At 37.3% G+C, this 24,644-nt stretch overlaps 4 protein-coding genes and 1 long non-coding RNA gene across 8 annotated transcripts in view; 2 read left to right on the forward strand and 3 right to left on the reverse strand.

Moving 5' to 3' along the window:
• LOC103840558 (glutamine--tRNA ligase, cytoplasmic) lies at nt 1-5,296 on the reverse strand. Of its 4 annotated transcripts, none has more exons than XM_033281026.1 (22): nt 5,035-5,296; nt 4,749-4,799; nt 4,597-4,668; nt 4,365-4,464; nt 4,108-4,233; nt 3,919-3,980; nt 3,722-3,832; nt 3,558-3,650; nt 3,183-3,335; nt 3,026-3,081; nt 2,839-2,929; nt 2,666-2,752; nt 2,327-2,524; nt 2,142-2,240; nt 1,674-1,805; nt 1,456-1,592; nt 1,167-1,362; nt 977-1,077; nt 790-895; nt 632-721; nt 423-555; nt 1-286 (listed from the first exon to the last, which is right to left on the reverse strand). In XM_033281026.1, exons 1-22 carry the CDS (start codon nt 5,155-5,157, stop codon nt 192-194), a joined length of 2,412 nt encoding a protein of 803 aa, XP_033136917.1. In that variant the 5' UTR covers nt 5,158-5,296; the 3' UTR covers nt 1-191. The 4 variants fall into 4 exon arrangements, with proteins under 4 accessions (XP_033136917.1, XP_009115303.1, XP_033136919.1 ...); XM_009117055.3 differs by having other exon boundaries at nt 4,108-4,203; nt 5,035-5,295; XM_033281028.1 differs by lacking the exon at nt 4,597-4,668 and having other exon boundaries at nt 4,108-4,203; nt 4,365-4,433; nt 5,035-5,294.
• LOC117128503 overlaps nt 4,815-24,644 on the forward strand; it is a 23,474-nt gene continuing 3,644 nt past the window's right edge. The window contains exon 1 of the long non-coding RNA XR_004451811.1: nt 4,815-4,906. This is a non-coding gene — a long non-coding RNA (uncharacterized LOC117128503). The remainder of the gene's footprint in view (nt 4,907-24,644) is intronic.
• Nucleotides 6,392-10,277, reverse strand: LOC103840559. Its single transcript, XM_009117056.3, has 3 exons — nt 7,213-10,277; nt 7,046-7,111; nt 6,392-6,967 (listed from the first exon to the last, which is right to left on the reverse strand). Exons 1-3 carry the CDS (start codon nt 7,984-7,986, stop codon nt 6,962-6,964), a joined length of 846 nt encoding a protein of 281 aa, XP_009115304.2. The 5' UTR covers nt 7,987-10,277; the 3' UTR covers nt 6,392-6,961.
• Nucleotides 11,846-14,859, reverse strand: LOC103840560. Its single transcript, XM_009117058.3, has 12 exons — nt 14,493-14,859; nt 14,260-14,407; nt 14,008-14,153; nt 13,753-13,935; nt 13,511-13,586; nt 13,344-13,415; nt 13,182-13,267; nt 13,002-13,075; nt 12,875-12,920; nt 12,527-12,636; nt 12,231-12,405; nt 11,846-12,134 (listed from the first exon to the last, which is right to left on the reverse strand). Exons 1-12 carry the CDS (start codon nt 14,751-14,753, stop codon nt 11,946-11,948), a joined length of 1,566 nt encoding a protein of 521 aa, XP_009115306.1. The 5' UTR covers nt 14,754-14,859; the 3' UTR covers nt 11,846-11,945.
• Nucleotides 22,019-24,639, forward strand: LOC103840561 (nicotinamide adenine dinucleotide transporter 2, mitochondrial). Its single transcript, XM_009117059.3, has 9 exons — nt 22,019-22,318; nt 22,415-22,510; nt 22,956-23,062; nt 23,177-23,225; nt 23,374-23,477; nt 23,573-23,667; nt 23,753-23,841; nt 23,938-24,032; nt 24,125-24,639. The coding sequence occupies exons 1-9, from the start codon at nt 22,237-22,239 to the stop codon at nt 24,491-24,493; spliced, it is 1,086 nt and encodes a 361-aa protein (XP_009115307.1). The 5' UTR covers nt 22,019-22,236; the 3' UTR covers nt 24,494-24,639.

A 24,644-nucleotide genomic window follows, 5' to 3' on the forward strand; every position in this document is an offset into this window, starting at 1 on the left:
TGAAGATTAGAAAAAGTTCCTTTTCTTGTTCAGAAAGATGAAAACTAAACATAACAATGTTCACCATTCACTTGGAAACAAACTCAAGAAACGAAAATAAAACCACAACGTGTGCGTATCAAACAAAGTTTTGATCTACTGTTTAAATAAAGTTTTGACCAACAAAGTGTGTTAATATGTTTGTAATCTTTTTACTTCCCACCTTTCCCATAACTGTCTCTGAGTGTGACCGTCCTGTTGAACACAAGCTTTCCAGGCTCAGAGTCCTTGTCCACCGCAAAATAACCTAAAGTATCACAAGTTATGGTTGAAACTTGTATCAGTGTTGGTTTTCAAGATTAGACAGAAAAAATAAATGCAGCTTGTTGCTCATCTAAGGATTGCAAGCCCTTTTACGATCATGAAACAGAAAAAAAAAGTACCTAGCCTCTCGAACTGGAACTTGTCCCCGACGGCAGCATCTTTAAGGATTGACACAGCGTAGGCATCAGAAACCACCACTTTGGAGTTTGGGTTGATGTCAGTAAGCCAATCATCATTGAGTTCAGCCGGGTTCTGTTATGATTAATCACAATTTAAGCTCAGAGAAAAATCGTTGTTACTATAACAAAAGCTAGAGAAGGATACATACCTCGGAGTTAAAGAGTTTCTCAAATAACCGGACTTCAACCTTTATAGGCTCCTTTCCTGGAGAAGATTCAGCAACCCAGTGTAGAACACCCTGCAGAAAAAGGGTCTGGTTAATAAGAGACGCTGGAATTACATATATTTTAATGATGGTTAACGAACCTTTGGCTTTGTCTTTTTCTCAGGGTCATACTCTGCATGGATCTCACGAATGGTTTCATTGTCATCAGCAAAGACAACGTTGGTGCACTTGATTGGGAAACCATATCTGCAAAACGGAAGGAAGTACATATAGTCACAGATGAACCAAATTCAACGCCAACGTAGTAAAGTGTCCCTTTCTATATACCTTAGCAAAACTGATTTACCAGGGGCGAGCCCATAGTAATCTTTTGAATCCTTCATTCGGAAGTCAGATTGATCAATGTACACAACTCTAGAGAATGGAACCTAGATCAAAAACCCCAAAAGAAAGATCAGGAGAACAGAAAAATGTTCCATTGCGTGTAGATTTCTAATATATGTGGAACACAGTTCACCTTGTAGAATGCAGAGGGGTCATCGTTCTGAGCATCAGGCCACCTTTTGGCATCAAGCTCCATAACCTTGTCTGATTCCAAATTAGTGATGACCACCTTCAGAGGATTAAGCACCACCATAGTGCGGGGAGCCGTTTTATTCAACTCTTCTCTGATATGATGCTCAAGACGACTCACATGTATCATGCTACCATCACTTCAATATCCAACAACAGGCAGCAGATTCAATGAATAAGATTAAGATAGGCCAAATCTTATGACGGACTTGTGATTTAGATAAATAGCAAACCTTCTGGTAATTCCCATTCCTCGTACAAAAGCATTGATCGCAGTAGGAGTCACACCCCTTCGTCTCAGACCAGCAAGTGTCAAAAGACGTGGATCATCCCAACCATCAACATGATTGTTTGTCACAATGTAATTCAACTGCAGTGAGAGAAGAAAAAAATTAACAGCCAGTATATGATATTCAAAGTTGTTCACTAGCAAGTTGAGTATTCTACCAACCTTACGCTTGGACATTACAGTGTTTGTGATATTCAGCCGTGAATATTCCCACACATACGGCATGTAGAGGTCCAGGGAATGTAAAAGCCAGTAATATGACGCCCGTCGGGTTTCGAATTCAAGAGTACAGAGCTACGTTTTATGGAGATAAAAAAGAAAAAGTTAGAACAACACAACACATTGTAGATCAACAAAGATACAGATACATAATAGGCTGTATAGTATTGGAAACGAATAATGGGTCACAAATGTAATAGCCAGTAATATGAAGCCCGTCGGGTTTCGAATTCAAGAGTACAGAGCTACGTTTTATGGAGATAAAAAAGAAAAAGTTAGAACAACACAACAGACTGTAGATCAACAAAGATACAGATACATAATAGGCTGTATAGTATTGGAAACGGATAATGGGTCACAAATGAAGCATTTAATGTTGCAAAAAGCCAAAAGACCTAGCCAGGGACATACCGAATGTGTTATATTCTCGAGAGAGTCAACAGTGCAGTGGGCAAAATCATAGCTCGGATAGATGCACCATTTGTCACCAGCATGAGGATGAGGTGTGAACTGCAAAGCATATAAACAAATAAGATATCCAAAGAATGGGGAGAATACATTCTTCTGCAACCAAAGATAATGTTTGTTTCACTTGCCTTTATACGGTAGGCAATAAGGTCATACATATTGCAATTATCATTCTGCATATCCTGCTTCATTCGCAGTGTTGCTTTCCCTTCCTCAATCATTCCTCGTCTCATTTCGTCAAAAAGTCTAAGAGATTCTTCAATCGGCCTGTCCCTCCAGGGGCTATTCATTTTCTTCTCTCTGTACTCTTTTATCTCTTCAGCATTCTGTAATTAAAAAAATCAATAATGTAGAGAGAATGAGTTCTGTGTGGAGTAAGTCGCAGTGCAGCTTAAAACTAACACATTAAAGTTGACTGAAAAAGGTAAGAGGAATCCATAAATTTGAAGGTCAAAAACCGATTCAACCTGATGATCAACATAAGCATGACCTCTCCGAATCAATTCGACTGCCAAATCATACAATTCTTGGAAATAATCACTGGTGTACGTAATCTAGAAGAAAACGATAGAATGTATTAGATAGATATAAGAACACATAATTTATAATAAAGGTTATTCGTACTTAAAAGTAAGAATACCTTGAAGGGTTCCCAACCCATCCAGTTAACAATTTCTTCAATGTGGTTAATGTACTCTTTCTTTTCTGCTTCGGGATTAGTATCATCATATCTGGACAATATCAGATGTTTAAAAGAATCCTAACTATGTCGTTATACGAGAAACAATGATTGATATATAGACGTAAAAGTAAATAAGGATTCTTACCTTAGATAACAGCAACCTCCTCGCTCCTTTGCAAGACCAAAATCGACAAACATAGCCTGAAAGAACAAACATTGGAAATGAAAAGAAAAAGAGATGTCTTACCAATCATATACCATCATGCAAAGTATCTGACAGCCACATTTTATGTCAATCTTACCTTTGCATGTCCAATATGTAGATATCCATTTGGTTCAGGTGGGAACCTGGTATAGACCTTCCCTCCAGTCACCTTGAGATGTTTATCAAGCACTTCCTTCTTATTGTTACATTTGAGCACAGAGCCATCGCTATAAAAGACTTCTGTGTGAACCTGAGAATATATATTAATTAATGGTAAATCAAGATTGCTGACCAGCGAATCCCTATGAGCATATGTTACATGACAATGCTATGAATTCCCCATGAAGAAACGAGAATATCACATTAAACATATTGGCATCATACATTTGCTTCAAAAGCTATATTTTTAGAACGTGGACTTGAATATTTCAATAAACCAAATTATCGGAAACAAACAAAAAGCTCTGCGTACCATCAAATTTTGCTCTGGCTGAGGGAATATAGAATATGGATTAAGCTCCTCTTCTGATGGCTCTGGGGTAGCTTCTACAGCAGCTTTCTTTTCCTACAAATATGCCACAAATATGAAGAACTAATGAACACAAAAGAAAACACATTACAAAAAGTTCCAATTACCTCAGCTTTGGCAGCAGGTTTCTCCTTCTTTTCCTTCTTTTTTGTAGGTTTTTCATTGTCCGCAGCAGTTCTCTCACCAAGCAGTTCATACATTTTTCTGTCTATGACGTCCTATTACAGAAGTACGACAAAATAAGAAAACTAAGATTTCGTTTGTGGCTAGCAAAGAAGGCAGTGTGATAAAAAGGGTAGCTCACCTTTACAATCTTAGGATCTGCCCATGGCAAACTTTTCCGGACATGTCCAAGCAATTGACCCACTACACAACACAAATACATCAAAAGTTCAACCAAGAAACATAATAATTTGGTTATGTGAAAAACAATATAGAGAAATGCACAGAAGTATATGCCTCGGAAAAAAACAGGTAAAGCGCACAGACTAACCATTAGTTCGGTAGCGCTGCTCCACTATTGCACTCTTATTCTCTTCAAAAACTTTTTCAGCTGCTTTCTCAATATCTTCTGCAGAAACTTCAACCCCTGTTTCAAAAAAAATAATGAAGATCTCATCTCCAAATCCACAGAAAACACAACAATATATAACCTCTAAGCACCATTTTAATAAAGAAAACAGAAACCCTATACATGCTAGCATTACGAAATAAATATAATCCCGGCTAGTAAAACCCAAACGCTCTTACCAACACCACATGCCTCCTCAAATTCATTTAGCTTGAAGTCCTCAGCAGCGTGATTGTCAAAAAACGAAACTGCAGCATCCAATTGTGCTGGAGTTTTAATCTGCAGATTCATCACACAGAGAGGATCAAAACAACATTCGCCAGTTTCCCCATCAACAAAACAGAACCAAACCCCACAAAAGGGATAACACTCCAGCTGCAGAGACTATCAATACAGGTGTCATAAGCTAACCTTGGAGGAAACAATGTAATCGAACAATGTAGGACGATGCAGAAGAAGATTTGAATGGTGCTTAGTAGCGACCTGATTCACATAAAAACCCTCAATAAGCTTCTCTCCAGCACTGATACAAATTCAAAACCGTTAATCAGAACAAATCTCACCGTGTACAACAGGTTTCCAGTAGTTCGATCGCATCCGTCAGTTACACCAGCCTATACACAAGATAAGGAAGCAAGCCATGTGATCAAATTACATCAGATGCATACATGCAAAGAATCCAAATCATCAATCAAACTACGAATTTCGAATTGAGTTCACAGTCAACAGCGGAAAAGGTAAAACGATACTTAGTCATCTTTCAATCCAATTTCATCAGAATAGATAACGATTGCGAATACAACAGTAGCGAGGGGGGGAAGGATGAGGAGGAGAGACTAGAAACGATACCTCGTGGATAACGGCGGTGAGATTAGCGGTGACCTTGGGGTTGTTGATGGTAGTGGCGGCGGTTTTCTCGTCGAGGCCGATGCTGAGGAAGAGCTTCACAGATTCATCGGCGTTGGGAGCCATGGCGCCGAAACTGACAAAAGTAACAGACTATGGGGAAGGAAACGACGACTTAGCTCTAGGGTTTTGATGATGTGGCCGAGAGAGACGTTCCTTTCTTTCTTCTCCGGTTTTATCAAATCTCTTTGGTTTGCTCAAAACCGAAGATGGCTAATATAAAAAGAAGTACTACGCTCTTGGACGTTGTTCGTATACCATCGGGTTTATCGGTTTTAGACTTTTAGGAATCCAACTTCATAAACCTAATCTGACTTTTATTATGATTTATTAGGTCTGATTCAACTAATACTATTTTAATTCAAATAGATTTTATACCTTTATTTTTTAAAAAATATCTTGTTTTTGAATTCCTTTTAGATTCTGTTAATAATAATATTGGAGTATTTTTACTCTTGAATTAAAATAAACTAGGTGTTTTGTCTGCAGATGCGGACCTATTTTGTGTGAAGATTTATTAGTTTTTGTTTTATTAATTAAAAAATCAAAATGATAATTTTTTATTTATATTTTTTTAAAAATTAAATCAAACATCAAATTATTTATATATGACAAATATTTTTATTTATACAAATGCTTTTTTATTAATATTTAATTAAAAATAATTTATATCTTAATTTTCAATTTTTAAATATATTTTTAGATTTTGGATAATTCTTAGTTTTAATCACTTATATTATTAAAAAATCAAACTCGTTTTTATTTTTTATTAATTTATATATTTAATTTATTAAGGGTAAGATAGATATTAACCGTTCTAACTTTTAACGTGAGAGCTCTGTTGCAAAAATTTACTTCGCAAATAATAGTATAGATATAGATATAAAATTAAGTATTTGAAATATTTATTTAAATTTTAAATACTTATCTTTAAATAAATAACTAGTTTGAATATTAATCCATTTTTGAAGTTTTTTTGAATCTATTAAAATTCGAACTGGATTCTAATGATAGAACAATACCCACAAATTCAAGTGGGCATCTTAACAGATCAGAGTTTGTCATACTTTCTTTATGTGTTGCTTCAAATTAGTAAAGAAGTTGGCCATAAACCCATCAGTAAGCAAACCAGAGCCCACCTTCGAAGAGTCAGGTCAAGCACGGCGACTGCTTAACCAGACTTTAACCTGGTTAAACCAAACCAGGAAGATGTTAACCGGCAAGAACGAGTCAAAGCACTATAAACTCCGGAAAGCGGAATCGAAGCCGACGCGGGAAATAAAGTTAAGCCCCACCACACCAAAACCAATTGGTACTCTCAACTTGTCCTAGGAATCAAAATAAAATACACTTGCAGCCTTTTTCAAGTTTAACGATCTGCGTTTCATCCAAGCATAGAAGCTAAAGGAAACACCTTGCACAGACTCAAAGAACATTGAGCCAGGAAACTCTCTTCTTCCTTCACACTGACACACATCAAGCTGTTCCTAGATATCTCACAAAACATTTTTGTTTCCTCTGTCGGTGCTAAGCGATAGATGAAGCATGTGATAAATCTGAGATCTAGAGAGAACGCTCAAAATTCAAAGAGAAAAAAGGTACTTAACAGCATTTAAAACATCTATGAAGCTATTGTTTCTTGGTCTGAGATTTTTTTGTGAAATGAAACTTCATTATGTAAATTTAATCAACAGGAACCTACACGTTCTCCATAGCTTTTTTGTACAGTTTATTCAGAACAACTTGAGAAGAACGAAGAATCACTGAGAAAACGAAAAGCAGCTTCAAGACTTTATCCAATTTTTCAAATATTTGACAACTCCTTGAAACTTCAACGGCAACTGAGTTACACAATCATCATTCATCATCATCATCTCTGCATATTAAGAAAACGCAAAGAGATTAAGAACTCTTTCAAAACATAACAACAAAGCCTTGATAATCATCATCATACCTTGGTTTCTTCCACCTTATAATCATCAAGCGTCACTTCAGTCAAATAAAACGCAGGATGCAAGCTCTGTAACCACCGGGAAACAAACAAAGAGACCAAAATTTCAATCAGATCAAGAAACTGAATCAAAAGTTTTAATCAAAATCTGCGAAAGCCCAAGACTTTACATCGAGCTTTTTCTGAACGGTCCTTGGCCGCTTCTTAGGCCGGCGCGGTGGTCGGTGACCCACAACCGCCATGAAATCCTCCTCGATTTCCTTCTTCGACAGCTTCACGAAAAACTTGGGCCGCACCATCATCTCCTTCGCCGCCGTCTCGGCTTCCACCGCTCCGCATCTCTCCTTCACAACCCTCGTCGGGTCGTTTCTCGACGGCGGCGGCGACGGATTCACTATCCTCCCCTCAGCTGGTTCCTTGCACGCCGCTCTTCGTTTCCTCAGATTCCACGGCTTCACCGGAGAAACCTCTTTCTCCTCCTGACCGGAGCCGGAGCCATCGGTTCTCCGTTGTTCTTCGTCTCGCTCCCCGAGAGCATACATCGATTGCGTGATCTTATCCCTCACCGTCTTCAGATCCGACATGATCTTCACCCTGAACTCCTCGATCCCTTCCTCTTCCTCCTCCTCGCCGCCGTCATCCACAGATTTCAACGGCGCGTTCCTCGGCCGGCGATGCTGGCTGTTTCTGTTGCTGCTCCTGCTCCGATGTTCAGACTCGCCGGAGGCGGGGATCGCGACGGAGGAATCAGAGAATCTCAGAGGCGGAGATCGGCGTCGGAGACGGGGATCGCCGGAACCGCTTCCGCTGCTCGTAGATTCGATCTTCGTGCACGTGAGATGTCGCTGACTCCCCCACTTCAAGCTCGGGAGCGTGAAGTTATGGAGAGTCTTGGGTCGCTCCGGTCTCGTCGTCGTCGTCGTCATCTCACCGCGAAATACCATTGATCGGTGCACTCTAGAACCGATTCAATCTCTTTCTCTTTCCCTGGCTTTCTCGACTCTTTCCAAGATCGCCGGAAAATTTTACCGGCGGTGAGGTTTTTTTTTCTCGGCTTTTGTTAAGGATACCGTCAGAGAATGGCCAAAGCTTTGTTTATATATACGGGGGAAGGAGGAAGATTGTAAATCAATGGTTGATCGGAGGGTATTTTCGGAAATATCAATGATGGTTCGCTACAATGCGCATGTATGTACTCGGGGTTTACATTTTCCCGGGTTCAGAAGAGTTTCATTTTTAAGTGAATGATGAATTAATAGCCGTCGGATTGTATTCTGTCTTTCATATTAGCCGTTTATTTTAACCCACCGCACCATATCAGTCGGAATCATTCCTATCTTCTTTTTCTCTTCCTCTCCTCCGTTTCCAAAATCATATGATCGGGGCTAATCCACTTTTACTAGGTCAATTTCATATTTTAATATGTTACCAAATTTAGTTTTAGTAATTTTTTAATGAAGAAATTAATGGCTTATAGGACTTGATGATCTGGTTACTAAAAACTCTAGGATTTTTGATACTAATTTATTATTGTTTAAAAAAATATATATTACGATTATATAAACTATGAAAAAAATTCTTATGGTTTTATTTGCATTATCTTAGACGTTCTATAAAATTTGATGATTTTACTTGCCCATTGCTAAAATTTCTTATAAATTGTTCTCCGTTAATTTATATGCATAGATTATTTATGAAATTATAACCCCAAACTTTCTTGCATGCAAACATTAATAGTAATCTACCTATTAAGATCTTTCTAATTTTTTTTCTTTTTTGGTTGAATTAATTTGTTCTATGATTTTTATTGGATGGAAAATAATTTAATTAAAAATTGAATATAGCTTTCAAGAAATGAATATATGCATAACTTGAATTTGATTATATGTTCACAATATTAAAAATGACATACTTAGTAACATACACAAGAAAAATTTTATGATACAAATTTTCTAAGGAATTTCAAATTTAACGTAACTGCAGTTATATGTCACGCGTTGATGAGTTCATGTGGCTTTTTCCGAATTGGTCTCTGGGTCTATGTTAGATAAAATGCTTCTTCAGTTTAATGTATCATCAGGTTTACTAAGCTGGAACATGCCCTGCTCTAGAAACAAATCTCTAAACACTTCTCTTTTATTAAAACAGAATCCAACCATCGGATCTAACCTTTCTTTTGTAAAATTTTAAATTAAATACACTATTTTATTATATACAGTAAAACCTCTATCAATTAGTAATATTGGGACTACACCAAAACTATATTTTTTATTAATTTATAGAAGTTATTAATTTATCAATATATTAATTGAACCAAAAACTTAATTTGGAACTATAAAATTATATTATTTTATAGAAGTTTTTAGTGTATATTAATTTATAGATTATTAATTTAAAAAGGTTATACTGTAGTTAAATTCACTCTTCTAATCATAGTAACATTATATTAATAAATTTATTTCCAAACAATACAATAACTAATCTTATGTCCAAACAATATAAAACATAATGTCGTACATTTTTAATAATTTTTTTATCTTCTTTTAAATTATTTGATTTAAAATTACTCAAATATTTTATAGAAGTTAAAAATAAATATAACTATTTTTGAGGGTTTAGATACATAGAAAAATCATTTAATATGAAATTAATTAAATTAATAGACTATTTTTTGTATTTTCATAAAAAAATCACATTTCTTTAAACTTAATAAATATTAGTTTATTTTTTAGATTCTTATTTTTAAATCATTTTTATTCTTCAGAACATATAACTATATATGCGAGATTATGCTTGGTTTAAGTTAAATCAAATAGGTTTTACAAATAAAATGTTAGAGTTAATAAATTAACATCAAACAGGTTTTATAATTAAAAATTTATCAAATAAGTATATATCACAAATTTAGCCAAAACAATTACATATATTTTATTAAAACTTAGTAATGAAACGGGTTGAAGTAATTAAAATCAAAATTAAATAATATCTAAAATAATTTTCCTATTTAATATAACCTAGACTATGATCCGCGCTTAAAGCGAAGAAATATTTTTTAACAAAATATAATTTACAATATCAATAGCTTTTAACATTTTTTATAACTAATATATATATATATACATATATATTTTTAGTGTACTTTAGAACCATATCCTACCCTTGGACTCAACCTTACTTATAATTATATGGTTTTAAATTACACTAAAATAAAAATGCTAAAACATTTGTAAATTATATTTTGTTAAAAAATAATGAAGAACACGGACTATCTATACTATTATCTATGAAGTGATTTAGCTTATTTGTTATGATTTTCATGATTTTAGGTAATTTTGCTTAATTGTCATGGTTTCCATGATTTTAGTCAATTTTGTTTATTTGTCTTGTTTTTATTAGGTTTTAGCTTAGTCATTGATTTATTAATAATTTTTAGCTGAATCACTAATTTATTAATTAAAAAAATATTTGTAATGAATTTTATATATAATTAAAACGAATTTTTATTTAATAATATTTAAATCTATATGTTATATTAAAATTCTTATTTTCTTATTTGTCATATTTTATTAGGTTTTAAGCTTTTATATAGATCATTAATTTATTATTAGTTTTTAACTGAGTATTTATTAATTTTCACAAAACCCGTAATGAATTTTATATATAATAAAACACCCATTTTATTTTAATAATATTAAATTTATATGTTATATTAAATAATTAATTATAAACTAATATAATAAAATTGTGAAAGTATATTTAAAAATTAAGAGAATTCTTATATATATTTTGTTGCTATCTGTAAACAATATTTTTTATTATAAAGTTAAAAAACTAAGATATAAAACAGTTTATAATTAAATATTAACAAAAATATTTATATAAAGATATTTTCTAAACTATTTCTAATATATGAGTGTCTTAAAACTTTTAACACAATAATAAGTACATAGTTTGATGAACGTTTTTTTGACATATATAAATAATTTGATGTTTGATTTAACTATTTAAAATCATAAATAATAACTTAACTTATGACTGAGTTAAATACATTTTTTGCTTTTACTTTAAACCAGTTTAAGTTTAATCCGTGAAACACTATAGCTTCAGTTGGTGACCACTAGAAGAATGAAAAAAATAAACAAAATAAAAAAATAAAATTTTGGAATTGAAAAAATAAAAAAAAAATATGATTTTTTGTTCAATTTGTTCCTTATCAAAATTGCATAGGAAAATTTGTTCTTATAAATTCATTCTTCCATAGAGAATTTAGAAGAAAAAAATGAGATTTACCTTTCAATAATTTGACTAAAATTTTAACAAAACTAGTATAAATTTTGAGGAACAAAGAATTGACCATAATTTGTTTCCTTCAACATGTTCACCAATTAGAGTTTTATAATGCCGATTTTTAGATTAATAAGACATAAAATAATAAGTATTCGTAAGACGATTTTGCCCGCATATGCGGGCAAAACACCTAGTACTCTAGTTAAATCTTATATTTGATGTGGGTCATAAACATGTATTAAGAATATATATAATTTTAAAAATAATTTGAAAAGTTTTCATATGTATCCAAAAGGTTAGTTTAGAATTATGACTACTTAACAATTAGAGAGATAGAATTTATAGTCAACTTTCCATTTTTTTTTGTTTTTAGTGTTTTGTATTACTCTAGTAAAGAAGTCGAAGATAACGAGGGATATATTAACAACACTACTTAACTTTTACAAGCTTCTCAGAAATAGAAATATGAATTCAAAGATAAGACTCTAGATGTAACTTTTGGTATAACATAAAGTATTGGCCATCTCATTGGTATTTCATATTTATCAAAAGGTCTTCTCATTCTGCCAAAGGAGCACACATGGATAAATAAGCTCTGGCCACAGGCCTTCACTAATCAAGATTCAATAGTGTTCTTCTTTTTGCAAGTGTAGAGAAGAAAATAACCAGCTCCTGCAGCTATCACTGACATAATTAAACCTGGCTTATTGATCTTGAATGGAATCCGGCTACCGATATAACCCGCAGCCCACCGTACCACAAAACTAAATCCGCAACTTGCTTTAAACTTCTGGATTGAGAATCCCTGAATCAAAATCAAACATAAGCAGTAGTAACAAGGTTAAGAACGCAAACACATATTGTATGCATTTTCATTTGGATTAAAGAAGAGTATAATTACCTCTGGTAATTTGTTTTCTACAGCTAGGTTGTCGATATGCAGCCTCACGTTTGACGCTGCAGCCAACCAGAAACTGCGATCCACTTTTGAGTACACATTGGAAACTATGTCAAACAATGTCTGAGCTCCATCCTCAGTGGCCTTTAGGATTGATTCTTCTCTGCTCCTGCGGTTTCTGTAAAACAACATCACTTCTCCCATCAAAATTCCTTATCAATAGCTTATCAAGTTTCCTCAGTTATATATCCACAGGTTTTCAGAAAGTCAGATTCTAATCTACAACAGCATATTCATACTTGAGATATCCGCAGAGCATGTGTTTTGGCCACAGATTGACCCTTCCATGCATGGGAATGACTACATGTGGAGAAAGCTCCAGGAACTTATATGTCGTTTGAAAGTATTCCTGCAAATGAAAAAAATGGAAACTGAGGAAGTTGTGCTACTTACATTTGATACTATGACTAAACAAAACTTTCGAACAAACTGTCTCTTCTAATATTGAAGCATCAAATCTGGAAAAGAAAAACACAACTAGGAAACATGCCAGCCTATAGCAGGTTAACCTTTTCCATTCAACAATTCGAAATAGAAAACAGCGTGGGCATACACGACCAAGCTTTCAAAGGCTACTTAGCACTTACCGTCATGTTCCCACCTGACCTTATGTCCAAGAAAGCACTTCCTTTACTGAAACAACGCAAATTGATCATTAACATTTTCTTGAGTCACTCATAGCAACAGAGATTTGGTGAAGTTGCCTCGTCTTACCCAACACAATGATCACCAACAATCAGAGAACGAGTGGAGTTATGAAGTAGTGCCATATGGCCATCTGTGTGTCCCTGGGAGAGTATGTTTTCTTGGTTAATAGTTTACTAAACCGTATACTTTCCAACATAGCTGCAATTCTAAGGATTACGCAAGATTTCAAAGTAGCTGGTTAGGTACCGGAGCAAAAATGACGGTCAAACTCTGACCATTGACATAGATGTTTTCTCCACCAGAAACTGGGGTATAGTTACCAGACCAACCATCTGAAATCACAAAAGTATTCGAAGATAAGACGAAGTTAGGTTTACAAGAATGAAACATAACAGTGAAGAATGATACCAATGCGATTCCTAGTTTTGACATGTGCCACTAGAATAGCATCAGGATTGCTTTCTTGTATAGCAGAAAGACCTGAAACATGGATGAAGAGTCAATAAAGATATCTGAGTTACATTTTCAAAGAGAGAGAGAGGGAGAGTAGGAAGGAAAACAAGAGAGATTCATACCACCAATGTGATCACGATGGTGATGTGTAACAAAGACAATTAGCTTTCTAGGTAAAGCATCAGCAATTTTCTTGAGCTGGATCAAGACAAAGCAATGCAGTTATGAATAGTTTGTAATGATAAACGTACACACCAGATCTTTGAAGATGGTGAGAAGAGTTTGTGAATACATTCCTAACTCCTAAGGAAACAAAGGATATATGATACGAAGAGAAAAAACTACACATGGATTTGTGACAAACCTCAATGTGGAGTTTGTAGTGGCATCCAGGATCCACAATCAACGCATCCCCATGAATTACAAAATCTCTCTCTTGATCGTCCACTGAAACATTTTCAGGAGCAAACACAACCAGATTAGTAGTCGTGAAAGGTTTCAATGTCCGGCTACGCATTGGCACAATCATAACACCGGGTGGATATTCCTGAGATACAAAAAAAGACATGAAAGTAAGATTCTAATTAAATATTCATACGATGTCTAGTAACAAACAGACCTGGACAGGTAGAGAAGGTGCCAACTTCTGCTTCATGGAACCATCCCCAAGCCCGAGTAGCACTAATGGTCCAACACGATCACCACCCGGTTTTGCATCTAAAAGACAGTCAAAGCAAGCTTCCATGGACATCCACTTACAGTTGTCTGCACTACAACACAATAAACGAGTGAGTTTACTTATCCAGATTCAAGTTCTCTATCTCCAAAACCTCAAGAAAGAAACAAAACACTATCGGAAAAAAGGGACAACCTTGTAAACTCTTGTCTGTATCCAACAGCTTCCCGGAGAGAAAACAAGTAGGGACGCATGAGTCAGGTCCAAACTCAGGCTCCACTACATACCTGACGAAACTCCACTCTCCCACATCGCTAAACTCAATCCCTAAACTCGCCAACAGCTGCATTTACTCAGGGAGCAAATGAGAAAACGCGAGAAAGAGAGAGAGAGAGAGAGAGAGAGTAGTGTAGAATTACAACACTTACTCGAATCAGGGTAGAGTCTAAGTCGAAATTCTTCAAATCGATCTCTTCTGAGCATGATTCAGCTATAGAGAGAGCATTTACGGACCTTGTTCCGTCTTCTAGAGACGGTAGATCTGCTGATGGGAGGTCCCAGAGATTGGAATCGACGTAGGAGTCGTAAGCTTCGTCCCCAAATTTTGGCGGCTGTTTTTGCTTCTCGAGGAGGAACTGGGCGGAGTCTCCAGGGTTCTTGATGATCACCGCGAGATTGAGATTGCCCATTTTCCGCGGAACCTGAATCCGAAAGTGGTTGAAGCTTTAAATTCCACTCTTGATATGTAAATGACTGATCTTTTATACATCACACTAATGACCCCTTCTTTGATTTTCAATTTTGCTTCTTTTTATACATCACTAATGTTTCTCTTTCAGTTTGAACTTGAAGCTTGACGATTCAAATTAGCTGACTGTCTTGGCTTCGATTGGGGATTAGACTTTGAATTCTTTGAAATTAATTAAAATTTCTAAAGCCAAATATTTTACCATTCACATTTTTGCTTTCTTAGAACTTTTCAAAGTCGATCATTTAAAGTTTAACTTCTCATTTCTTTTGTATATTATTGAATTCCAAATTATAATTTTTAAGTTCTGTTTTTTTTTTTTTTTTTTGGTCAAACAAGATTTTATATATAACTAGTCTCCATTAGAGGAGAAATTGTTTACAAAGATGATAACAAAGCCATACTGGCTAACAACTTTGCTGCAACAAAAGGCAAGCAAAAACACAAAGATAGAAGCAATCATTATACATAAACAACTAACATTGCAGAGACGTCCTCGTATCTTGCCAACACTAGGCTTAAGCAGTGGAATGATACTGTGGGAAACAAAGAACACGATCAGTGATCTAATGCTTGTGATTGGTTCTGCAACTAGTGCATGAATAACAATCTTAACGATGGCTACAATAGCAGAGGCGATGTAACACCAAAATGCCGAGCCTTTGAACAGTACAGAGAACAAATCATCTGTAGAGCAATCTTCCAAACCAAAGGTTGACCTTGCAACACATGAGAAGCAACGATACAAAAGCCATGGTAATAGGAAGGTTGAAGTTGGTTTCAAAAGAGTGTTGATAAACAAGATCTGAAACCACAACCAAGCTAAAAATCTGCAATTTAACATTGAGTATTCCACTCTAAAGGAAGTTAAACAGATCTGAAACCAGGAAGTAATAGGAAACGGACACTCTATAGCAGAGTAGAAGGAAGTAACAGGTAAGGAACACTCTATAACAGAGTAGAGGATGGACTCAACTATCGTAAAGGAATCAATAGTTGGATGGAAATTACCACACAGAGAAGGATAAGATAACAATGGTGTCTCTGGCGGGGGAAGTCGAGCGGCAGCCACATACTTGGCAGTGATGGAGCAGAGGCAAGTTACATCCAGAGGGTCTGGTGGTTCCGGAGGGTCTGGTGGTTCCGACGGCTTGAGGGGAGAGAGAAATCCAAGCGGGAGGGACTTACACGGTGGTGGATCCGGAGGAGACCTGAACCGTGGCGGGAGAGGAACAGTCAGCATCGGAAACATGAAAGAGGGAGCTTCTTCAGAGGGGGAAAGCTAAACGGCGGTGGTGGAGCAGAGCAGATCCATCCGAGCGGCGCACATCGGGAACCGGGCCTGGGAGGTTTCTTCTAGGGCGAACTTTTTGATTATAATTTTTAAGTTCTGTTTTGTGTTTTTTTTTGGCTAGAATTTGATGCAATCTCTGTTTTGTGTTGCTTTGTGAAATGTGTAATATATAAAGCTCTGAAAATATTCTGAAAACTCTGATCTTATTCATCAATAGCAAATGGTTTTATATAGCCTTCAAGGTTAACAAACGACTCCTACTTTTACGTTAACACACGAGCTAACAACTAACACAACTTGAGCCTAAAGACTCGGTTGATTATTAACCAAATCAAACAACTAAGACACGTTCAAACTCCATCATCTCCTTTATTCTCGTTTTTCAATTTGCTCCAACAAACCCTCCCTAAGCTAAGCTTGTCCCACAAGGCTTAACTTATCAGCTACTGAGCAAATTCCAAGCTTGCTCCTCAGGTTCTCGAACACTTCACGTCTCAAAGGCTTTGTAAGAATGTCAGCTATCTGCTCCTGTGATCCGCAATGCTCCAAACTTATCTCCCCATTGTTAACCAACTCTCGCAGGAAGTGAAAACGAACTCCAATGTGCTTGCACCTTCCATCAAATACCTGATTCTTTGACAACTTGATTGTTGAAGTGTTGTCGCACCAAATTGTTGTCCCTCCTAGTATGTGATGTCCCAACTCCTCCAATATCCTCTTGAACCATACAGCTTGGCAAGCGCAGACTGATGCAGCAACATATTCAGCTTCTGTTGTTGAGAGGGTGACGATTGGCTGCTTCTTTGAAAGCCAAGAAACTGCAGCATTATCCATAAGAAAGACGTAACCAGAAGTACTCTTTCTGCTCTCAACGTCCCCAGCAAAATCACTGTCCGTGTAGACTTGTAGCTCACCGTTTCCTCCTCTCTTGTACCAGATTCCAAAGTCCACCGTTCCTCTCAGATATCTCAATACTCTTTTAGCTGCTTGAACATGAAGTTGTGTAGGTTTTGACATGAAGCGACTGAGAAGACTTACTGAAAATTGCAGGTCTGGTCTTGTATTAGTGATGTACATGAGGCTTCCGATGATCTGTTTGTAGAAGGTCTCATCAACTCGTTCTCCTCCTTCATCCATATCCATCTTGCTCCCAGGGGCCATCGGATTGCTCACTGAGTTGCAATTCTCCATGTCAAAACGCTTCAAGATCTCCAGAGCATACTTTGATTGACAGATGTGAATGCCGTGTGATGTCTGTAGTACTTCAAAGCCCAAGAAGTACCTCATTTTCCCTAGATCAGTCATGTCAAACTCCCTTTGCATAGACTTCTTGAATTCTTCCATCATCTTGAGATCATTCCCTGTGTAAATGAGATCATCGACATAAACACTCACGATCAAAGTATTACCATGTTCTGTTTTTAGAAACAGAGTTTCTTCATTTGGTGACTTCGTGAATCCATCCTTGACAAAGTAGTCTTCAATTCGACTGAACCAGGCCCTTGGCGCCTGTTTTAGTCCATACAACGCCTTGTGAAGCTTGTACACTTTGTCTTCCTCCCCCTCAACCTCATACCCTTTCGGCTGTTGCACATACTTCTTCTCCGAGGACTCCATAGAGGAATGCAGACTTTACATCTAACTGATGCACCTCCCAAGTTCTCTGCGCGGCTGTGGCAAGAATGGTTTTGATGGTATCCATTGTAGCAACAGGAGCATAAACCTCTATGTAATCTATCCCATGCTCTTGAGAATATTCTTTTGCCACCAAGCGAGCTTTGAACTTGCTTACCTCACCATTTTCGTTGAATTTTGTTTTGTATAGCCACTTCACACCGATGCATTTGGCTTTGTCTGGTAAGTCTGCAAGCTCCCACGTCTGGTTCTTTACTATCGAGTTCATCTCCTCATCCATGGCTTTTCTCCACTTTAGGCTTTTTTCTGCTTCTTCAAAAGTAGATGGATCCGTAGCGTTATGTTCCACCATGTTGACCATGTGAACTTCATCTTCATCATCAATCATCACACTTCCAGTGACGTAGTCATTCAGGTAGCGTGGGCGTCTTACTCTTCTACCCTCCCGGGTTTGTACTGCTTGCTCGTTGTGAACTTCCTCTGCCACCTCAACGGGTTGTTCTGGTTCGTTGGCTTGTTCTGGTGCAGCTACCGGAGCCTCATCATTGTTTGCAGCTACTGGAACCTCATCATCACTTGCTTCTTCTTCACTGTCCTCCCAGCTTACATTGTCATCGTTCCAAGTGAGATCAGACTCTATCTGATAGTCTTATTCTTCTTCCCAGTTCCAACCCTTCTTCTCCTCAAATACACCATCTCCGCTTACTACAATTCTTTTTGTCTTTGGATTGTAGAACCTATACGCCTTTGACTCTTCAGAGAATCCAATTAGAACACATACCATGCTTTTGTCGTCAAGCTTGGTTCGTTTTGCATCAGATACATGGACATGACTGAGACTTCCCCACACTCGAAAGTGATCCACACGTGGCTTAACTCCACTCCACGCTTCTTGAGGCGTGATGTTCTTCACAGCAAGAGTGGGGCAGCGGTTTAGGACGTAGAATGTCCAGTTCGCAGCTTCAGGCCAGAAGCACTTTGGAGCTTTCTTGGCCGAGAGTAATGATCTGACCATATTCATTACCGTTTGATTCTTCCTCTCTGCAATGCCGTTTTGCTGTGGAGTGTAAGGCGCGGTCAGTTGTCGTCGGATCCCATGCTCTTTGCAGAAGTCTGAGAACTCCTGAGACGTGTATTCTCCTCCTCTGTCGGTTCGCAGGCCTCTTATGCTTTTACCAGTCTCAGTCTCAACCTTCTTCTTAAACAATTTGAACTGGGTGAATGCGTCTGACTTTTCACTTAAGAAATACGCCCATGCCTTGCGGCTGAAGTCATCAATGAAGCATAGTATGTACCTCTTTCCGTTAGAAGACGTAGGACTGATGGGCCCACAGATGTCAGAGTGAAGCAACTCAAGTGTTTCTTTAGCTCTCCATGTACTCTTCTTAGGGATGGGATTTCTTGATTGCTTCCCCACCAAGCAATCTGAGCATGTGAAGCTCTGAGTGTCAAATACCGGAAGTCCTCGCACCATCTCTTTGCTCTGCAACGTCTTCATCCCACGATGACTGAGATGACCGTAGCGTTCATGCCACAGTTTTGGCATATCTTCTGTGACTGTCTGGAAGCAATGTTGCGTTGATCTCTCAGCTTCACTGGTTTGGTCCGTCAGTATAAACATCCTGTTTATGCTCATCTTGCTCTCCGCCAACAGACCTCTTTCATCATGATAGATTTTGCACATCCCCTTCTGAATGATGACAGTGATGTTCTTCTCTTGCAACTGTCCCAGACTGAGAAGGTTGTTCTTGAGCTCTGGAATGTAGAAAACATCGCTTATGGTGTAAGCCGTGTTTCTAAGCACAATCTTCACGTTTCCCTTTCCAACAACCTCCATTTTTTTGTTGTTCCCAAGCTTGACTGAGTGCTTGAACTTCCCATCCATTGTAGAGAATAGCTCTCGATCACCACTCATGTGATTTGAGCACCCTGAGTCTAGGAACCATGACGTCCTTCTTGCTGTCTCTCGTGCTTCTGAGTGAGTCATCAGCACCAAGTCAGTGATGATCTCTTCATCAGTCTCTTCTTCTTCAACGTAGGCCATGAGCAACATGTCTTCGGTCTCCTCAGCATAGTTTGCTTCCTCCTCCCACTTTGGACACTCATATTGAAAGTGTCCAAGTCTATGGCACTTGTAACACTCAACAGTGCTTTTGTTGGTGAAGCCTCGACCACGTCCTCTTCCATTGAACCCTCTTCCTCTGCTTCCCGAACCTCTTCCTTGTGTCACAATCAACAGCTTGTCTTCTTCCTTTTCTGGCTTTCTGAACTTTTGTTCGTGAACCACCAGAGAACTTTGCAGTTCTTCCACCGTGATGTTTTCTATCTCCTTTGACTCTTCTATGGAGACTACCACGTACATGAACTTCTCGCTTAGGGTTCTGAGAATTTTCTCTACTACCTTCTGGTCTGGCATCTCTTCTCCATTGCTTCTCATCTGGTTTGTGATGGCTAGAACTCTTGTAAAGTATTCTTCCACCTTCTCAGTCTCCTTCATTTCCAATAACTCAAAGTCCCTCCTGAGTTTTTGTAGCAGCGACCTCTTCACACGATCATTTCCACCAAACTTCCTCTTCATGGAGTCCCAAATGACCTTAGATGTCTTTCTATCCAAGATCTGTTCAAGCGTTACCCTATCGATGGACTGATAGAGGTAGTGCTTGACCTTGTGATCGTTTGTCTTGGCGTTGTCCATCTGCTCCCTCTGCTCGGCTGTCAAGATGGTTGTGATCGTTGGTTCCTCGTATCCGGTTTCAATGACTCTCCACAGTCCCTTGGCACGGAAGAAGTTCTCCATCACTTCGCTCCAATGATCCCAGTGCCCATCGAACTGCGGCAGTTTCATCTTATCATCTCCCATCTCTCACAATTTGTTTGAAAAGCTGCGGCTTTTGAGTTAGAGAACAGAGCTCTGATACCAATTTGTAATATATAAAGCTCTGAAAATATTCTGAAAACTCTGATCTTATTCATCAATAGCAAATGGCTTTATATAGCCTTCAAGGTTAACAAACGACTCCTACTTTTACGTTAACACACGAGCTAACAACTAACACAACTTGAGCCTAAAGACTCGGTTGATTATTAACCAAATCAAACAACTAAGACACGTTCAAACTCCATCATCTCCTTTATTCTCGTTCTTCAATTTGCTCCAACAAAATGTACCACGAGAGGATGCGAAGTGAAAGTTCTCTCTTTTGTGTTGCTTTGTGAAATGTACCACAAGAGGATGTGAAGTGAAAGTTCTCTGTTTTGTGTTGTTTTGTTTATTGTACATTCCTAGTTGTCATTGAAACATAAGTCCAATGATAAAAAATTATGATGCAAAAGGGTAAAAGAAACAAAACAGCAAATTGACTCAAATGACATACATACAAGGTAAGTAAGAAGAAAACTAATGAACCAAATACCTATTCTGAAATTATGTTGTTTTCTCCAACAACACATACTCTGTTTAAAACATTTAAATAGCTAAAATCGATGGTATAAAATCGACAAAAATCTTATATATTAAAAGAGAAGTCACAACCTTTATTCATGTGTGACTTTTTTTTTAAAAAAATAGACCTAATAAACCTATTACTATAAAGTTATGTTACATTTAATTTCTAATCTTATCATTCTTATAGATCTAAATAACTCACTTTCTAGATTATATGAACTAAATAATATGTCTACTACATTATATGAACTAAATAATTATCCTTAATTAATATATAGGAGACTAAAAAAAATCCTCACGGTCGTGCAGGTCAATCTAGTTATTGTTTAAAAAAAAAATTACAAACTTTTAATTTCAATGGACTTTGTTCATTGTTTGTAGAATATGTTAGAGCACAAAATTAGATAACAGATCCTTACATTATGAGAATTATTCTAGATAAGATGAGAAAACATATTTTATCCTGTTAACATAGACATAAAACTATATCTAGATATCGAAGGATCTTCACACTCTGTAGCATGTAACGAAGTTTCACATTCTTCATGCAAAAGTGTTTTTTTTTCTCTGTTGTCTTATATTCCTCGTTTCCATCATTGGGTCTAATTTTACAAAGTGAGATTAATATTCTAATTTTTGTCTATTTAATTAACTCCTTTTTTTTTAATTTACTGTAAAAACAAGGAAAGAGATTAGCAGAGGCCGAAAGTGTTAAACTTTCTTCTTGAATTGTGTGTTGATGCCAAAGTAACAAACTGCGGAATCAAATCTACCAGATCTGTTTTCCAAACGTTATAAGAAGGAAAAAAAAAACGACCCTTTCTTTTGTGTTTAACATTAAACGCCTAAAACATACGCGACCCCCTGTTTTAGGAGAAGGGCACAAAGTCTCTTCCTTTACCATCCCGCACGTTCCGCCCCGGGTCGGGTCAATGTCAATAACGACGGGAACTGTTTATAATCATCCAAGTTCACACCAACTACTTGAGAGATCTCTTAATTCAAACTGTTGAGATACATTTTTAGGGTTTTAATCAAAATCACGTGGAGATGATTGAGAATGAGAGCTCTTCCTTTGATTACCGGAGCATTCGAGAAGTCGCTTGCAACGCCGCCGCCGGAGCCACCGCAGGTTCAGTTTCGATGATCTTTGTTTCTGTTTTTTCTTTCAGTTTCTTTCTCTTGAGTCTCGGTGGTGAGTTTATTTGGTTTGTGGAACTTTTTTCAGGGGCGATCGCGGCGACTTTTGTTTGTCCATTGGATGTGATCAAAACGAGGTTACAGGTTGTTGGTCTCCCGGAAGCTCCAGCCTCGGGGAAGAGAGGTAACTTAGTTTGCTTCACAATGTTAACAAGGGTGTAGATCTTATGTGATGATGAATGATGACATGTGATTTTGTATGTTTAATCAAGACTCTCTCCTGAGCTGTGCTTAGAGATGCTAACAGTATGAAGCTTAGTTTGCTTTAGAATGTTAAAAAAAGTATATGTTAGCTGTAAATCTTATTGTGTGATGACGATATGTGATCTTTGTATGCAATTTTTTTGTTTGTTTGTTGCATGTTTGATCTACACTCTCTCTCTCTCTCTCTGGAGCTATGCTTATAGGTGCTAACAATTTGAAGCTTAGTTTGCATAAGAATGTTAATAGGTAGATCTTGTTTATGTGATGATGATATGTGTATGCAATTTTTCCGTTTTTTTTTGTTTTGTTGAAGTTTGTTGCATGTTGATCAAGACTCTCTCTCTCTGGATCTGTTGATATATCAGGTAGCGTGATCATTACAAGCCTACAGGGTATAGTTAAGAAGGACGGTTTTAGGGGAATGTATCGAGGTCTTTCACCAACCATCATTGCTCTCCTTCCCAATTGGGCTGTAAGCGCTTCTTTTCTTCTCTGCTGGCCTTTGTTTTTTCAGTAATTTCCCAACATTCTCCTACGGATCTGCTATGTCTTTCCTTGTAATCAAGATATTCTGAAACATGCGCAGGTTTACTTCTCTGTTTATGGGAAGCTAAAGGATGTACTTCAGTCAAGTGGTTTGTTCTCATCATTAACAAATGACAAATCTTTTTGTGCTTTATATTTTGCTTATGCAGCGCTGGAAGAGTATTGTTGTCCAGTGATTTCGTAATTTGGTTTTCTTTTTACCTAATTCTTTTGGATCGTTCGGTCTTTTCATGATAGATGGCAAGCTTAGTGTTGGGGCAAACATGGTAGCGGCTGCTGGTGCCGGAGCTGCCACTTCTATTGCAACTAATCCACTTTGGGTTGTCAAGACAAGACTAATGGTAGAGCTTTTGTTCGCTTTCTTTGGTTTCAGCATTACTTTACATTCTAGATTGTTTTCTTCTTATTGTGTGTTTATTCTCACACTTTGATTCAGACACAAGGAATTAGGACGGATGTGGTACCTTACAAAAGCATTATATCTGCTTTTAGTAGGATTTGTCATGAAGAAGGATTGCGAGGGCTTTACAGGTCACTATTGGCAATGAAACTCAGTCACTTTGAAACCCTTTTTCTTGTGACTTATATCAGTTATATTTTTCCTGTGTTGGAACAGTGGCATTTTACCTTCTTTGGCGGGGATTAGCCATGTTGCAATCCAGTTTCCAGCATATGAAAAGATCAAGCAATACATGGCAAACATAGGTAAAACATGATTCCTCCACTAAATTACATAATCTATTTCATATGCTGTTCCCAAATCCCAACTGGTTTCTGATCATATCTAGTTAAAGCTCTCAGATAATACATCCGTCGATAATCTAAGTCCTGGCAGTGTAGCTATTGCCTCTTCAATCGCGAAAGTACTCGCCTCTGTTTTGACTTACCCACACGAGGTCTCTCTCTCCTCCTGTTCCTCTATCAACCTCACTCTTAGGCTCATAACTAACTGATCCGGGACTAAGATAGGTTTATGTTACGTTAACAGGTAATTAGAGCCAAACTTCAAGAACAAGGGCAAATGAGAAACGCTGAGACTAAGTATTCCGGAGTTGTTGATTGCGTCAAGAAGGTGTTTAGAAGCGAAGGGATTCCTGGAATGTACCGTGGATGTGCCACTAATCTATTAAGGACAACTCCATCAGCAGTTATTACATTTACAACCTATGAGATGATGCTGAGATTTTTCCGACAAGTTGTGCCACCAGAGACTAATAAATCATACAATCACAATAGAGAAGAAGAAACGAAAAGTTTAGTTAGTCGACAGGGAGCAGAAGAAGAAGAGAGCTTGAGAGAATCACAAACTCAATCTAATAAGATCAACACTTCACCTATCCCTCTTGGAAGCAAATAAGGCTTGTTTTCAGACTGGAGACATGCTCATAGTCCTAAGTTTTCTTGTTTCAGTTGAGTGATTTTTCCCCTTGCGGTGATCAAGTTGTAACCTGATCTCGTCGTTCTAACAAATGTATAACCTATCAATACATACTTTTTTGGCCCTTCTG

Source organism: Brassica rapa, chromosome A09 (assembly GCF_000309985.2).
Source record: "Brassica rapa cultivar Chiifu-401-42 chromosome A09, CAAS_Brap_v3.01, whole genome shotgun sequence".
Classification (NCBI taxonomy): Eukaryota; Viridiplantae; Streptophyta; class Magnoliopsida; order Brassicales; family Brassicaceae; genus Brassica; species Brassica rapa.